Below are 14,999 nucleotides of genomic sequence, written 5' to 3'. Positions count from 1 at the left end.
AGAAAGCAGAATGATAATGATTTTAAGTAATACTTCTGATAGATTTAGACTGAACTAAGTATAGAAATAATATGAATGATACTGTCTGTGAGAGATTAAAGAAGAAGATAGTAAAGAGTCTCATACAGCAGTGATGAGATCAGAAGAAGTTCTGAGAATAATTTAAGATCAAGATGAAGAGAGAAAGAGAGAAGAAGAGTATTACTATAAATAAGTAATAATAGAAGAAGATTGAGAGAGTATTGAAGTGAGAGATAAAGAAGTCAAAACTGATAAGTTTTTTATTTATTGAGAGATAATGATTTTTAATAATACTTCTATTCTCTAATTGATTAGCAGAAGCTGACAGAGAAGAAGAGAATTGAGGTCTTGTTCAGGTCTCAAATGTGCTTCATGATTCAGAACATTGAGAAGACAGTTCTGCTTTCTGAGTATGCTAATCTGCTTGCTGCTGAGATGAAACCTGAGACAGTAGATCAGGAAATGCAGGATTTTGAGATGCAGATTAACCTGGCTGAGAGGAAGCAGCAGAAATTCTTTTCTGAGAAGGCAGTGAAGAGAGATTTTGAGATAATTATCATCTCAGATAAGAAGAAGAAGAAGAAGAAGAAGAATGAGAAGTGAATTATAAAGAATGATAAGAAGAATGAGAAAGAGTAGAAAGATGATGAGTAGAAAAGGTTTTTTTCTTTTTATATTAGTTAGTTATAAGTTCATAATTATTAATAATTGAAATTAATTTTGAGTTTTTAAAAATTATTGTACAAGTTGTAATCAAGTCAGAAATAATATATATATATATATATATCTATAATGTATAAGTATCAACATTTTTTCAACATTGATATTTACAATTATTAATATATTTTTAATAATATTATCTGATAACATAATTTAGTAATACTCTCTTTCATAATATTAATATATTTCAAGAAATATGACAGAGATTAATCAAGATTATTTATTTACTTTTATACATTGATGATATTCAATCTGAGTTAGTACTAAAATTATAACTAAGCTAAGAAACAAGATTATTTTCTCTTATATTAATTCTTCTTACACACATCAGTGATTAGTTATTGAAAATAAATTATCATCTTTCTTAAATTATTATTATGTCTTCTGAATTCACTTCTTTCACTTCTTTTACTTCTATTGAAGATTTATAAACTCTTCAAGAAATCACTGTGAATCACAAAGTCTATGTTGTTTACAATTTAACACAGAATACTCTCTTTCAATTATAATGAATAATCACTTCATTCTTCATATCTGATTTCAGGTCATAAAATTTATGAAAAACTCAACACAAACACTGAGATGAACTATGAAATAATTATTAACAGATTGTATTATAGATTACTGAAGAGTTATCTCTCTACTGCAATTACTACAACTTCATTCAGAAACATTCATCATGAACTGATTATAACTCTGAAGAAATTTCCTGACATCTGAAGTTATCAGAATGCAGATAATAAAAGAAAAATAATCAGAAGATTACTACTGAGCTGATAAGTTACTCTATCAGATAATGATTTTTAATAATACTAACTTTCTAATTTGAAGAAAATCATGTGAAAATGACTATGTATCAGTACTCTGATTTCACAACTCTTATCTGATAACTTCTGTGAATAATTACTTTGCATGTATATATCTCTGAATCTTTCTCTTCAATCAATTGAAAACTCTGAATTCTGAACACTTCTTTAAATACTTAATTCAAATCTTCATATTTCACATTGATTCTGTCTTCAGTCCAACCTTGAGACACACTACAAAGTCAATATACAACATCTAGAATCAGAGTTGAAGAATCATTGAAGAGTGTCTCTCACAGTGAATGCATGAACTAGTACAAACAATCTTGCATTTATAAGAGTTACATGTTATTACATTGATGAGAACTGAACTTATTAAGAGATATTAATTGAATTTGAATCATTGATCAGTAGTCATACTGAGAATTATATAACAGAGATATTAATAACTGTGATTAAAAATGACTATTGAGATATTAATCTCAGTCTTCTTACAATTACAACTGATAATGCTGTGAATAACTACACTATGATAAAGAGCTTGAAGTAAAAATTGACTTTGCATTTCTGAAATAGTAAACAAGGTCATATTCTCTGCATTGCTCATGTGATTCAACTTGTGATATAAACACTGATAAAGAATCTTAACATTAAGATGAAGAATAATGAGATGACTGATTCTTGAAATGAGAATGAGATGAAAGTGATTACTCAAGTAACTTTTACATTCACTTTGCAAAAGATAATGTTTTTTAATAATACTTTTTAATATTACTTTTTAGTAATGCTTTTTGATAATGCTACTATTAATTTTGAATAGATTGACTAATAATTTAAATATCACAGATTTGAAACATTGCTAATGCAATTTATACCTTCTCTAAATAATAATAATGATTTCATAATATTCAATAAATAAACAAATCAGTCACATCACTGAATATGATACAGAATATTAGAATATAATGAAGTTCAATATATGAGATAACTGTTTAAGCTCTTCAATTGTATTAGATAATTGATTATTGAGTGCAATACTCTGATCAGAAAAAGATTCAGATATTAAAACTTTCTGATATGAAGTGAACTCAGTTAAAATATGTGATTAATTTACTGTTTCAGTTTTATAAGATAATAAAGACAGTCTCAATCACTTGTACATCAATGCTGCAGTCAGTCTGATAAGTGTATAACAGTTTATTTACTTATCTTGAGAAGCAGTTGAATCACTTAAAAAGAAATTCAGTCTGAAATGATGCTATAGCACAGGCTATTATTACTATAAGAGATAAACTGGTATATTACTACAGTAAAACTGAACAATCTTTTGCAGAGTACTATACTATAGCAGCTCTACTAGATCTCTTCTATTAAGTTAATATCTACACTTCTCAAGATTGAACAGAGAAGAAATGAGACTTATATGTTAAATTAGCCTGAGACTACTACAATATCAACTATCAGAGATTTAAATGAGCAGATGTTTGAGATGTGAAGATAGTGAAATACAATTCTCTAGTAAGTAATGATCTTTGATAATACTTCATATTATATAGAACTATAATACTAACTTTGAAACAGAACTTATATACATTGATTGCAACTGAAAATCAGACAAAACTACATACTTATAAAACTAAATTTGACTGCTATCTTCAAGATAATCTGATGAATTTACACATTAAATCAATTCTAGAGTTATGAAAAATTGTTGAGAGTACATATTCAACTGTTATACTGATGACATGTGATATTCTGATAATTTCATTGACAGAAGTGAGAATGAAGTGAAAGTTCAACTCAAGTCAAGATATTTATCACTATCATCAGAGACAATTATAAGAAGAAATAATTAAGAAACTCATAATTGTAAAACATAGAATTATCAGATAGTTTAATACCTCTGATCACAGTATATCAGAGAAGTGTAGTTTTCATGAGAAAGTGAAGAATAAACTTGTATAAGAATGTATTTAATTGTTTCATAAGTGTTATTAATAATTGTTATCAAATTCTGATTATATAAGTAATCACTGAATGAACTGAATGAGACTGATTTTAATCTTCAGTCTCAGTCTCATTCTGATTTTAAAAGAATGATCATCTTTCACAGTTTATTCTGAGAAATTACTCTCATTTTACTGTTCTTGAATTAAATCTGGTCATTTTTCACATCATTTCTCTCAGAAATGATTCATTTTCAGATTTTTTTGAGACTTGGTTCTGGTGAGACTCACGCTAAGAAATGTATAAGATCAGATTAAATGAAACTAAATGTGAAATTCATGATTCTGCCGGCCAGTTTAACTACTGCATTGATTTGATGATATAGTTTTGCAATCATCTCTGAGAAGATTAATTATAAGAAAACAGTTAATAGTCAATCTGCAGATGACAGAGTAAAGTGATTATATACATCATCATCATCATTATATATGTTGAGATTCAGAGCATTATTAATGATAAGAGGTCTCAATTAATTGAGAATTATATCACAATTAACTGAATACATTTCACAGTCAGTAAAGCCAGCTTTCATAGTATTAGATTTGAATACTTACAGTCAGATGCTCTTCAGATTAGTAAGAAATTATCTGTTATCATACTGCTTATATTTATAGCAGACAGTCTCATTTAACTATCTTTGTATAATAATGCTTATACTGCTGAAAAGATATATTATCAAGAGATTGTAGAATATAACTTATATAAGATGAGAATCTGAATAGAATAATCTTATGAAGATTACAGTATTAAATGAATTCTTCTATAAAATGAGAATTATGATTATTTATTAATAGCAGTTAATAACTGCTTATTTAACACTTTTTTATTATCTTATTAAACTGCTTGATTTATTCAAATTCAATCTCATCATTTATAAAGTCAGACTCAGATACAGTGATAATATAGTTATCAGATAAGTTAGAGTATGTATATTAATTCTCTAAATAAATCTTTGATTTTATTATAATCAATGAATTTAATACTGTGTTATCTATATTAATATACTTCATCACTGTTATTAATCTACAGAAGTATAATAACTGTATAATAAAATTCATATCTTTAAAGATAGTTATAACTCACTATTTATATTCTTCTTCTTCTTGAAATTCAATCTCATCAAAGTTATAGATATCACAGTGAAAAAATTAATATTAATTGAAGACAGCTTTATATCAATTAAATTAGTTGATAATGAAGCTTATATTCTTATAAGACACTTATTTTGAATTCATGAGTTTTTGCTTAATTTATTTATAATCTGACAGATGTTTAATGAATTGATATATTCATATCTTACTTACTGTAAGAGATGCAGTCTCTGAATCTGTATAATACTGTCTTAATATGCAGTTCACAGCAGCTCTGATATACTTAATAATAAGTGAATAAAAATTAATATTCAACTGATGAATTCATATCTTAATTATCTCTTTCTGACTATTATTCAATACTTGATTCAGTGAAATTCTCATAGTTCTTGATTTCTTTCTATTGATTCTCTTATATAAGATAGTATATAAGACTTTGAATTCTCATAACAGAGACATGATTTTTAATTTTGAATTACTTTTGTATATATTAACAGCTCTTTACAACTGCTCCTCAGTGTAATTAGAAGATTTAGACATGATTATAATTAATAATGATTATTTGAAGATGAAGAATAAAGATATTGAAAATATTTTCTTTACAGTGTGGTTTTCCATACACTGTGGTGCACTCACTACAGAGAGTGAGTAAGCATGGCACGGTTACTATACTATACTTATACCGATACCGATACCGATACCGTAATGTATTACACTGAATTATATTATACTGTACTATACTGCATGCACTGCAATATATTTAATGTAATATACAATACACACTTGGTGATTGAAGCTCGCCGCAGTCAGTCATACAAAGGGATGATGATTTGCTTGTTGGTTGGTTCACTTCCAACACTACAACAGAGCTCTTTTGTCACATCTCACTCTTTGGTAGGTTTCAGCCCGGGTAGTTCGTCGGTGAGTGACACATCGCGGTGATCCAATGGCCGTCTCTCCTCCTGTTGTAGCATGGCGGTGCTCTGTTTGTTTTGTCGCTGATCTGGCGCGCTCCCCTCTGTCTGTATCTAAAATTCACCCCCATATAAAGAGTCTCTACCTGCTCTCGAGTTTTCTAACCATCACTTACTACAGAACACACCATTAATAAACCGGAATCGACCGCGTCGTTATTGGCCATTCAGCTCAATATGAAGCTATCTATTCATGATCTCGAGAAGTTGACCGCAAAGGACCTGGAGGGCGTACTGTAGGATACTCCTATTTTGATTCAAGCAAATCATAACATGGAAGTTTTTGTCAATAAAATCGCATGCTGACGACGCTGAGAAGTTGGCTTGAGCCAGTGGAGGGGGAAGAATGGACCGAAGAACATAAAAAGAAATTGAAGTAAGGAAGAATTTGTCATTGCTGTTCGATATCCTGCCCCTTCCATGTGGATGCTGACATTGGATTTGGAAGGGAGCTTGTCGACGCGAGAGGCCAGGATTACCGCTTGGATGCGACAGCACTGGGGGAGAAACTTAGGTGAGGCTTCTATTTGGATTTTTGATGTACAGATATCCGGATTACTGATTAAAAATTTAATATTGTCGGCAAAAAAACAGAAATCTATCCAGTACAGATGCTCGCCGCCGCTCTGCTTCGACCGAAAGCAAGACCACCGCGTCTTTCCTAACCCATACCCCGAGTCCGGACCCGGAGATGGAAGCTATTAGAGCGAAACATCGCGCAGAGAACTTGGAGGACTATAACTATCTAATACAGCAGGGTGGACGGCCGGCCTTTCCACTAGAATTAGCCCAAGCACAAACTAATGACTTTGGAGAGCATCTGGATATGGTTGAATACTGGGGACAGAGATATCGCGGCCAACGAAACCAATGGGTTGTTTTCCTAACCCATCAGATGCGAAAACGGAGGTCAGTGAAGGTTTTTACTAAATACCAGCAGACTGTACATGACTACCGGGAAAAGGAGGGGATTGAGGGCAGCATCCAGTTGCATTTCGATGAGAAACAACAGTCCAAAATAGACACGTGGAAGGAGTATCATTATCACGAACACAAATTTTTACTCCCCAGGAGGGAGAAGGCTGAGGCTGCGCGCAAACAGCGAGAGAAAGACATAGCAGACTGGGAGGCTGGTAAGCGCAATCCTCAGATACCTGAGAATATGGGCTGGATCCACTATGTGAGAGCACTAGAAGAATCTGACCTGGAGAAAGATCTGGGTTGGCTTCGCTGGATAGAATCGGAGTTTCCCAAAATAGAGCAAGAATGTGCTATCGGCTTAGACAAGACACCCCGTCCTGCAGAAGCAGAAGCCGAAACCAAGGAACCTGCAACATTGCCGTCGTCGCATATCGAAATAGAACCTCCAAGTGCAGGGAAGTCTTTGAGGAGGAGTCAACGCTCAGCCAGTGGTACTACGAAATCCCTAGTCGGTTCACCGCGAGTCTCTTCACGAAGGAAAGCAAACCCAGCAGTTCCTGCTAAATATCTTAGCCATGCACATTTAGGGACGGCTTCTTTGGCGCCACCAAGTCAAAGCAGCACACTCGCAAAACCAGCCACGAGACGAGATATGATACCCAATGAATCACGAATGGCACGCTCTGTGCCCATTGCTGAGACTGGTTCATTGCGTCGGAGTCAGCGAATTATTGAAATGGAATCGAGGAAAACTCAACAACAAGCAGCACAGGAAGCAGCAAGGCAAAGCGAGACAGCGCCCAAGATTGAATCTAGAAGGTATTTAAGGACTCTGTCTAGGAAAAAGAGCTCCAAGCCTACTTCCCTGCACAGTAAGCCCCAAGGAATCACAAAAGCTCAGTCATCTAGGAAAAGGAAGCTAGTTCCAGCTGCGAAAAAAACCGCCTTAGCATTAAGAGATGATCAGCAACAAGCAGCACAGGAAACGCCAAAGTCAAGCCGGACGGCGACTCGCGAGACTACCGGAAAGAAGGAGTCAAGATCTCAGTCTTCTAGGGAAAAGAACGTCAGGGCAGCTCCACCTCAAAGCAGACCGCAGGGTGTCAAGAAGCCTCAGGCACCTCCCAAAGGGAGACGCTCTCGAGCTCTGAAAATTACCGCCTTAGCAAGGGAAGTGACTGTGTAGTCTCTAGCAAAGCGCGTGAGTTGTTTCGTATTATCTCGACATGACCAAAGGTGTCTATCTATCCATCTCGGTAAAGATTTGCGTGAAAGCCCTCCCCCGTTATGCGAGTTTTACTACCTCGACATTTTGCCCCAGGAGGATTTCTTTCTTTTTTTTTTTTTCTTTTTTTTTTTTTTTTTTTTTTTTTTTTTTTTTTTTTTTTCCCTTTTAAAAATACAAATAAAAATAAACCGAAACCGCTCACCGCATGAGGCGGCAGCAACCCCAATCCACCCCGTCCTATTCAATCATACTGGTTGCAGGACATTGGGGCAGAGCTCGATCACCACCATGCTTTTACTAGTAGTTAAGAGCCCGAACCATTCCACATATGCGGGCAGAAGAAAAGAACGAAAAGATCGGAGTTGCCGAAATTTTGTGGTTCAGGGAAAGAACCACAAGGAAGATAGGGGAGGGATATTTTACGATACGAAGGGAAGAAAAAACCATACATTTTCAACTCGGGAACTTGCACCAGAAGCGGGAGCTGTGAAGCAAGAGGAAAACGTGACGAGAGGAAGAGTTAATGCACTGTTTTGGCATCTTTCAATATATTCGGATTGGAAAATGATTTTTTTTAGGAAATAAAAATGCAGGCTCGAGAGAGGTTCTGAGCTAGGACAATTTGAGATTATTATCATCATTGAAGTTGAATTTGAATAATGAATGGGTGCAATTAACTTAGCTTCATAACAAAAACAAACAAAAAGATAAAATAAAAAAGATAAAGAGAGAAAAGAGAGAAAATTCAAGAAGGCGCATATTACTCGCTAGAACACTTGTTGGAATACAGCGGGGTATAATTGTGGTCACGATAATGAAGGCAGATTTTGAAAAAGAAACCAACAGGAGTATGACGGCCAGGTGGGTGGGTGTATGGAAGATAAAAATACTACAGAAGCTAGATAGACAGCAAGCAAAGATAGAAACAGAAGGGAAAACAGGGATAAGATCAAGAACGAAGAGAAGAAATTAGTGAGAAAATGGCAATAATAATAGTTCAATGGGTATTAAATGCAAAAAGCAAATGAACAAAGAGACAAAGGAAAACAAATCGGAAATAAAGGAAAGATCTGACATGGTACAGCTGACTATTAAATCGATGAAGGATAAACAAACATTAAGGGGGAAATGAATGCAGACGATGAGAATATGATTAAATATACATCCAATACAGCGGGTATAGATAGAAGAAGAAATAGACTAGAAGCAAGTCGACAAAAAGGAAAATTGCAGCAGGGTAACCTCGCAAATACGGATTCTAGTTGAGCGAACAGACCGTCATGGCCTTACTCTCGCTGTTCCTCCTGGGGTGGAACAGGAGGCGCGTTAGAAGCGGCAGCAGTAGAAAACGGGATAGCGGAGGTAGATGTGAAAACAGGGAGCTGATTTATAGTCGATGGCTGCGCAACGGCGGCGCTGTGATAGCCACCCCCCAACGGGGCAGATGGCGGTTTCACAGAAAGTTGAGGCTGAGGCTGTCTGCCGGAACTTTCCGCGCAGAGTGGCGTGAGGGGAGGCGAGATGTGAGTACGTGATGCAGACGGTGCGTCATCCTTGTCCTCTAACCTAATTGCGGGTGAGAGGGTCTTCGACGGCTCCTTGTACTTGCGCTGGGTTATTTGGTCGGATGGCCACCCTCGTATGCCCCCGCTGGATGAGTTGGCTGAAAGTGGGGGAGAGGATAGATCAGGGGTAGGAATGGTATCGATATCAGAGTTTATGTGGGGAGGAGGGGGTGGCATTTTCTGCTTGATAGGATCGGAACTGGTGATAGATAGGGCTGTAGTAGGTGGGGGCGGAGGTGGAGGTGGAGGCGAAGAAGCCTGGTTTGAAGAAGTGTTAGGGTGCGATATCTTCCCGGTGGCTTTCGCGCTGCTCGATCTAGGGGTTTTCGAAGTCTGGGATTTTTTGGAAGTGGATCTGCTCGTAGTAACTTTCCTGCGCTCCTCTTCCCTCGCTGCATGCTCTTCCGGGCTAGGGACTTTGAGTTTGATATTTAGCTTTCTGATACCCGCGGAGAGGTTGGTGAGATTGCGATCTGAAATATCTTTGTTTATAGACGAGGAGCGAGCAGGGGGCATGGGCCCACCGCCGATAGTTCGTGCTTGTGGAGCAGCTGCTGTCTTTCTCGGGCTGGTCCGGACATTTGCAGCTCGCGATTTCTGCACCAATATTGCGTCTGTAGACTTCCCATTTGAGGTTCCTGAACGTGAATTCAACACGTGGGCACTGCTTTCATTTGACGAGGGCGGCGAAGTTCCCTCTACGCTTCCCCTGCTACGGGCACCACCAGTAGTCGACGCCACCGTCGACGCTATGCTAAGGCGTCGTGAGCTATGTGCATCAGTAGCTTTGGAATTTTGGTTACTACTCCCAGAAGATTCGATGATAGAGGCATCGGGAAGGTCGCTCACTGAGGCTATGGTGGTCCGTCGCGAAGTTCTAGATGGTCGCTTGGGGGTTTGGAGCTCAGGTGTTGGTGACTTTTGTTTTCTCTCCCTTAACTGCATTGGTCTCCGATCATCAACCGCAATCAACTCGGAAACATTCGAAGTTGAATGGCCGTCACGTCGGATCCGAGTATTTTCAGCCTTCAATTCCGAGTGCTGATAACTAATGGTTTGGCGGTCTGTAGGGATAAGAACTTTCGATAATTCATATGCGGCCGTTGCCCAGTCAATGACCGGGAGTGGGGGACGGGCATATCCTCCATCTCCGGCGCTTAGCTGCGATGAAATCGATCTCCGGTCACGGGAAGGCATGACGATCTTAGCGACTGACGCCTGCGTGGGAGAACAATACGTGGGAGGTCCCTTCTCACGAGGCTTGCGAGCTGGAGTTGGAGGTGGTGGGTTTGCAAGAAGTTCTAGTTCTTCTAGCAGTGGAAGTTTCCACCATTCGGTATCAAAGGTTGAGTCCTCTTCTAAGACAGTCTCAGGACGGTCGTTCAAACCAAGGCGACTCAGCATCTCAGTTGCAAGGCGATTATCTCCATTTTCAGAAGTATTTTTCTGGCTATCCGCAAGCCCTGACAAGTGACTGAGCACACCACTTATAAGAGCTCTGTCAGAGTAACCTCCTTCTAAAACGCTTATAATTCTGCCATCAACGCCCAGACCTTCCTCTTCTGCAATTCGTACAATGTCTGCTGTAAACTTGGCATAGAAATCCGTGGGAACGTTGACTTTGTGTCTCTGCATGCCAACGCCTTCCCACTCACTAGCGTCAAAACCGGCAGATATAAAAATTGCTGCTTTGGGAGGTGGCGGATTTTGAGAGTTTAGCAAACGCTGTGTATGGGATCGTAGAAACTTTCGAGTTTTTTCAAGAAGAATAGAGTACTTCGTATTGTACAGTTCCCAAAAGCCAGCGGACGTTTTCCAAGGTTCAAGATGAACATTCCAGATTGACTGGCCATGAGCATTGTCGATGCAAACGCTAGCATTGCGAACCTTGTCTACATCACCAGCCTCACAAGGATAGGAGTTGATATCGTGGAGACTGAAATAACCGATTGCCGTTTTCTTATGAGGTGGTGCATTCTTGGAGGCCCCTTTTGCCTTTCGATTTTGTTCCCAAGCAATTTCCTGCGATCCGTCTCCGTGGTGTAAATCGAAATCGATAATAGCGGCATGTGTGAGGCCATGTGACATTGCAGCATGTGTAATACCAACATGAACGTTGTTAAGCCAGCAAAACCCAGATGGATAGTCCGCTGAGCAATGATGGCCAGGGGGGCGAATGCTCACAAACGCCCGTGTAGTAGAAGAGGGTCCAAACACGGCATCCACAGCTTCGCACACTCCCCCCAACGCACCCTCAAACGCATTTAAGGATTCTGAACACAAATACAAGTCGCCCTCATGTAACTTTGGTCGGCTTGCGGAACTACTATCCCGCCCCGAACTGCTAGGCCGGACCAGCTCCTTTCCATTCAAAGCGAGACGGGATTCTGCAGCTTCGCACATAATCTGTAGTTCATCCATCCATTTTGCACCATGAACATGGGTAACCGCTGGGGAATTAAGTGACATTGTGCGTGTCGTCTTCCGTATTTGAAAGGGCGGGACTGGCAATGATCGGATGTCAAGGTCTGGATGTGGAGCAAATTGGCCATCGTCATATCGTCTCCCTAGGCGAATATAGGCAGTCGATACGCCAAGTACGCTTGCAAGTAGGCGCTCTGGACGCTCGACAATTTGCTCCAGGCCAGCTTTGGAGGTTCTTGGGCGGGAGAACCTATGTCCGTAGCAGGCATCTTGCACGATAACAAGTGTTTTGGACTGCAGGTCTGTAGACTGATGCAAAGCCAACTCCCTTTTAAAATGTTCTTGGGCGATCGAAGAGGCTGTTGGTGCCGCAGGCTGAACGGGCGGCTCTGGCATGGGGGATCTGGGGCGCATGCTCGGAGATGTAGTAGAAAGGAAATTCGACGAAGCGCGTCTGGAAAGGCTAGGGCGCTGAGGAGCAACACCATTACCGCTATAGGTTTGGACAGAGCGTAGCGAGCTGACCGATGATCTCTTTTGTAGTGAAGAAGTGGACACTCTTCTCTCGTCCCTCAGAGAGCTGGTACTAGGGGTCCTTCGGGGAACGGATGGATGGTTGGCGAAGGCTCTGGAAGGGGAGTCATGGCGAGAGTGGGAATTGTTCTGGTCGAAAGACCGCGAAGGGGACTGGTATGGAGATGGGGATGGCGATGAGGGTGGTCCGGCTGCAACAGAATTTGTCGCAAGAGAAAGGCGATTAAAGGAGTGGGTCAACTCGTCAGAGGGTTTGTTAGACATCCTCCTCTGGAATTTGCCAGCGGAACTGGATTGTTCTCGTTGAGACCGGTCCATAGTGGAAGCAAATGGGGCACAGTCTAAACAGACAGGCCTATCAGAGGCAGATCCCAAGCGATGCGAGGAGTTTCTGAAGGTCAGATACGCATAGCTATAGGGGTGGATGCGACGCGGAAATGGTTGAGGTTCGTGAGGACCAACTAAATATTATTTAAGAGCGATTTGGCGCGCCTAGCGCGTTTTCCGGCCCGATTAGGGAATTAGGGTAGACCAAGTAACCACCAGAGTTAACCGCCGACATAGAACAAGGGCTGCCTCTATATCTTACTTTCCTTATTACACTCGATAAAAGGTGGGCTATATGGATACAGCAGCTTCACAGTCCTCGGGGTGCCACTTTGAGGTGTATGGAGTTCCTCAAGCAGCTTATTGACCCATCTAAAAAGGGCAGAATATGTCAAAGCAACCATGCAATATATTGTTTGGGTAACAAGGTCATCGGTATTTAGATATACAGTACATATATATATATATCTCTTGCCTAAGGTCGCTGGGTCTTCATTGCTTAATCCCTAGGCATGCCCTTAGGTGGACGATACACCTATAAATTTAGGTGAGCGCTGACGAAACCTCATCCGTATATACATACATTCCTTCAGGTGAGTCTATACCGGTGGGTATTGAACATTGGTAAAGCTGACCATGGTACAGGAAAGGAATATCTACATTTGCTCAATCCCGACCTCCGAGTCAAAAGACTTGACATCTGGCAAGGAGAACGTCACAGACTCAATTTGCGCAAGTGTCAATCTCAACAGGCACCATGAATTTTGGATTGGCTCCTACGACACATTCGGACAGTGGGACAGAGAGTTGGATCCAGTTTCTCCAGAAGGTCTAGGAAAGGGACTGAGTTACGGCACCTGGGCAGGGTCGAGGGCTTACTTACATTGTACACATGTGTATCGTTTTATTTCAAAACCTCATTAGCCGTTGCTTCCCTTGCTAGGGTTCAAATATCGCGATTCTTCCAAACTTTGCAGTCCTCCCTTTTGCCCCTACAACCCAGCATGAAGCCAACAGCCGTCGTCGCAACCGTTCTTGTTGCTGTTTTCGGGGGCTTCTACGCTTAATTCTATGCCCAAGGAAGCTATTCGTCAAATTGACCATTTCTCAGCTATCTCTCCTTTTACTATCTCTCATGCGCTGTGGCGAGCTGCATAACCGGCCGAGTTTTCACGTTATATTACTACACTCCGGGGCAAAATAAGCCAGTCAGCAGCTAGAAAATGCCAAAATTGTCTCTACAAAGAGAGGCCAATGCAACAAAGCGTCTCCAAGCGCTTTCTAACCTGGTCTCACTTACTGAGCTCGTTTCAGAGGTCCCAGACCTCGACCAAGACTGTATTCTTGGCCCGAATGTCTATGAATCAGCTAAGCTTCTCTATATGTAGTTTAACAGTGGCTTAACCTGCGTGCTCACCATTCTTCCTAACAAGATATAAATTAACGGTTAGAGCGAATAGGTTCTACTATTTAGCATGTTACTTGACCTGGTTACAGCGGAATCAACATTTGGCGGAACATTTATGGCTTCAAATGCTCCACCTTATCTGGAAGAGAAAGCATTTACTCGGGAAAACAGAGGCTTCTGGAACTACACTCACAAACTCCATTCTACTTCGGCACGTGGAGCTGAAATTTCAAGGAACTCTGAGGTATCACATTCTTGAAGATCCGTGACGATATTACACACTGTATCTGATAACCACATCGCCCCGTAGCTTCACTTCAGCATCTTAAAATATCAAGGTGCACTACGGCACAAGACATAGATGATATTTACATGAAGAAAAGGTTACCTTATTTCAATATGTGTATCTGAGACGTTGAAAGTTAGGAATGCATATTAGCATTCAATTTAGCCACTGCTCAATACACAGAATATCGATTCCCGTGCAGTGAGTGTTTCTGTCATGCCTGCTGCTTGAAGTTTTGGAGAGGATTTTATTGGGAGAGATGCAACCACCTGTCTATGCTCTTTATAATGAGATAACTTAGTTTTTAAACCATGATGCTTCAGATCTATTTGAACACTGCTTGAGATGAAAACTCAAGATAGCAAGAGAATGTGATCTCAGATTGTCAATAATTAGTACTTCGTCTTAAAGAAATCATCCGTATAATGCTTTTTTTCAGAAAGCAGTTAATTAAGAGAAAACATTACTATAAAGTCTTAAAATGCTGAAGTTGCAAGATCATAACAACTATCAGAGAGGGTAAAGATTGAAAAATTCTAAACACATAACTACTACTAGAACACAGTAAATAGACTATTCAGAGAGTTAGTCACTTCTAACCCAAGTTTTGATTCCTCTACCATGAACCTTGAGAATTATCTGAAATTTGTATCATCTCTTGTAGTTGAAGCTGTCATAGTGTTTCTT

The 14,999-nt window shown here is 39.5% G+C and overlaps 4 protein-coding genes across 7 annotated transcripts; 3 read left to right on the top strand and 1 right to left on the bottom strand.

Moving 5' to 3' along the window:
- Window positions 1-393: 393 nt before the first annotated feature.
- On the top strand, window positions 394-624 carry BDBG_07181 (uncharacterized protein; the record flags this gene model as incomplete). The annotated part of the gene is made up of 1 exon (XM_031722971.1): window positions 394-624. One exon carries the CDS (start codon window positions 394-396, stop codon window positions 622-624), a length of 231 nt encoding a protein of 76 aa, XP_031580025.1.
- Window positions 625-5,415: 4,791 nt separating this feature from the next.
- Window positions 5,416-7,873, top strand: BDBG_07180. Of its 3 annotated transcripts, none has more exons than XM_031722969.1 (5): window positions 5,416-5,665; window positions 5,741-5,855; window positions 5,939-5,995; window positions 6,068-6,133; window positions 6,214-7,873. In XM_031722969.1, exons 2-5 carry the CDS (start codon window positions 5,797-5,799, stop codon window positions 7,724-7,726), a joined length of 1,695 nt encoding a protein of 564 aa, XP_031580023.1. In that variant the 5' UTR covers window positions 5,416-5,665; window positions 5,741-5,796; the 3' UTR covers window positions 7,727-7,873. The 3 variants fall into 3 exon arrangements, with proteins under 3 accessions (XP_031580023.1, XP_031580022.1, XP_031580024.1); XM_031722970.1 differs by having other exon boundaries at window positions 5,424-5,566; XM_031722968.1 differs by having other exon boundaries at window positions 5,416-5,855.
- On the bottom strand, window positions 6,072-12,794 carry BDBG_07179 (histone deacetylase HOS3). Its single transcript, XM_002622622.2, has one exon. The coding sequence runs from the start codon at window positions 12,607-12,609 to the stop codon at window positions 9,055-9,057; it is 3,555 nt and encodes a 1,184-aa protein (XP_002622668.1). The 5' UTR covers window positions 12,610-12,794; the 3' UTR covers window positions 6,072-9,054.
- Window positions 12,795-12,859: 65 nt separating this feature from the next.
- On the top strand, window positions 12,860-14,336 carry BDBG_17573. Of its 2 annotated transcripts, none has more exons than XM_031725262.1 (2): window positions 12,860-13,165; window positions 13,264-14,336. In XM_031725262.1, exon 2 carries the CDS (start codon window positions 14,094-14,096, stop codon window positions 14,283-14,285), a length of 192 nt encoding a protein of 63 aa, XP_031580021.1. In that variant the 5' UTR covers window positions 12,860-13,165; window positions 13,264-14,093; the 3' UTR covers window positions 14,286-14,336. The 2 variants fall into 2 exon arrangements, with proteins under 2 accessions (XP_031580021.1, XP_031580020.1); XM_031725261.1 differs by having other exon boundaries at window positions 12,860-13,211.
- The last annotated feature ends 663 nt before the right edge of the window (window positions 14,337-14,999 follow it).

Source organism: Blastomyces gilchristii (assembly GCF_000003855.2).
Source record: "Blastomyces gilchristii SLH14081 genomic scaffold supercont1.17, whole genome shotgun sequence".
NCBI lineage: Eukaryota > Fungi > Ascomycota > Eurotiomycetes > Onygenales > Ajellomycetaceae > Blastomyces > Blastomyces gilchristii.
This window is presented reverse-complemented; position numbering and strand designations above follow the sequence as displayed.

Excerpts from the sequence above, each read along its gene's own strand:
- BDBG_07180 (XM_031722969.1), top strand. The coding sequence starts at position 5,797 with ATGAAGCTATCTATTCATGATCTCGAGAAGTTGACCGCAAAGGACCTG. Across the intron at positions 5,856-5,938 it reads AAGGACCTGGAGGGCGTACT|TTGGCTTGAGCCAGTGGAGG; the intron begins GTAGGATACTCC and ends GACGCTGAGAAG. Across the intron at positions 5,996-6,067 it reads GAACATAAAAAGAAATTGAA|GGAGCTTGTCGACGCGAGAG; the intron begins GTAAGGAAGAAT and ends TGGATTTGGAAG.
- BDBG_07179 (XM_002622622.2), bottom strand. The coding sequence starts at position 12,609 with ATGGACCGGTCTCAACGAGAACAATCCAGTTCCGCTGGCAAATTCCAG.
- BDBG_17573 (XM_031725262.1), top strand. The coding sequence starts at position 14,094 with ATGTTACTTGACCTGGTTACAGCGGAATCAACATTTGGCGGAACATTT.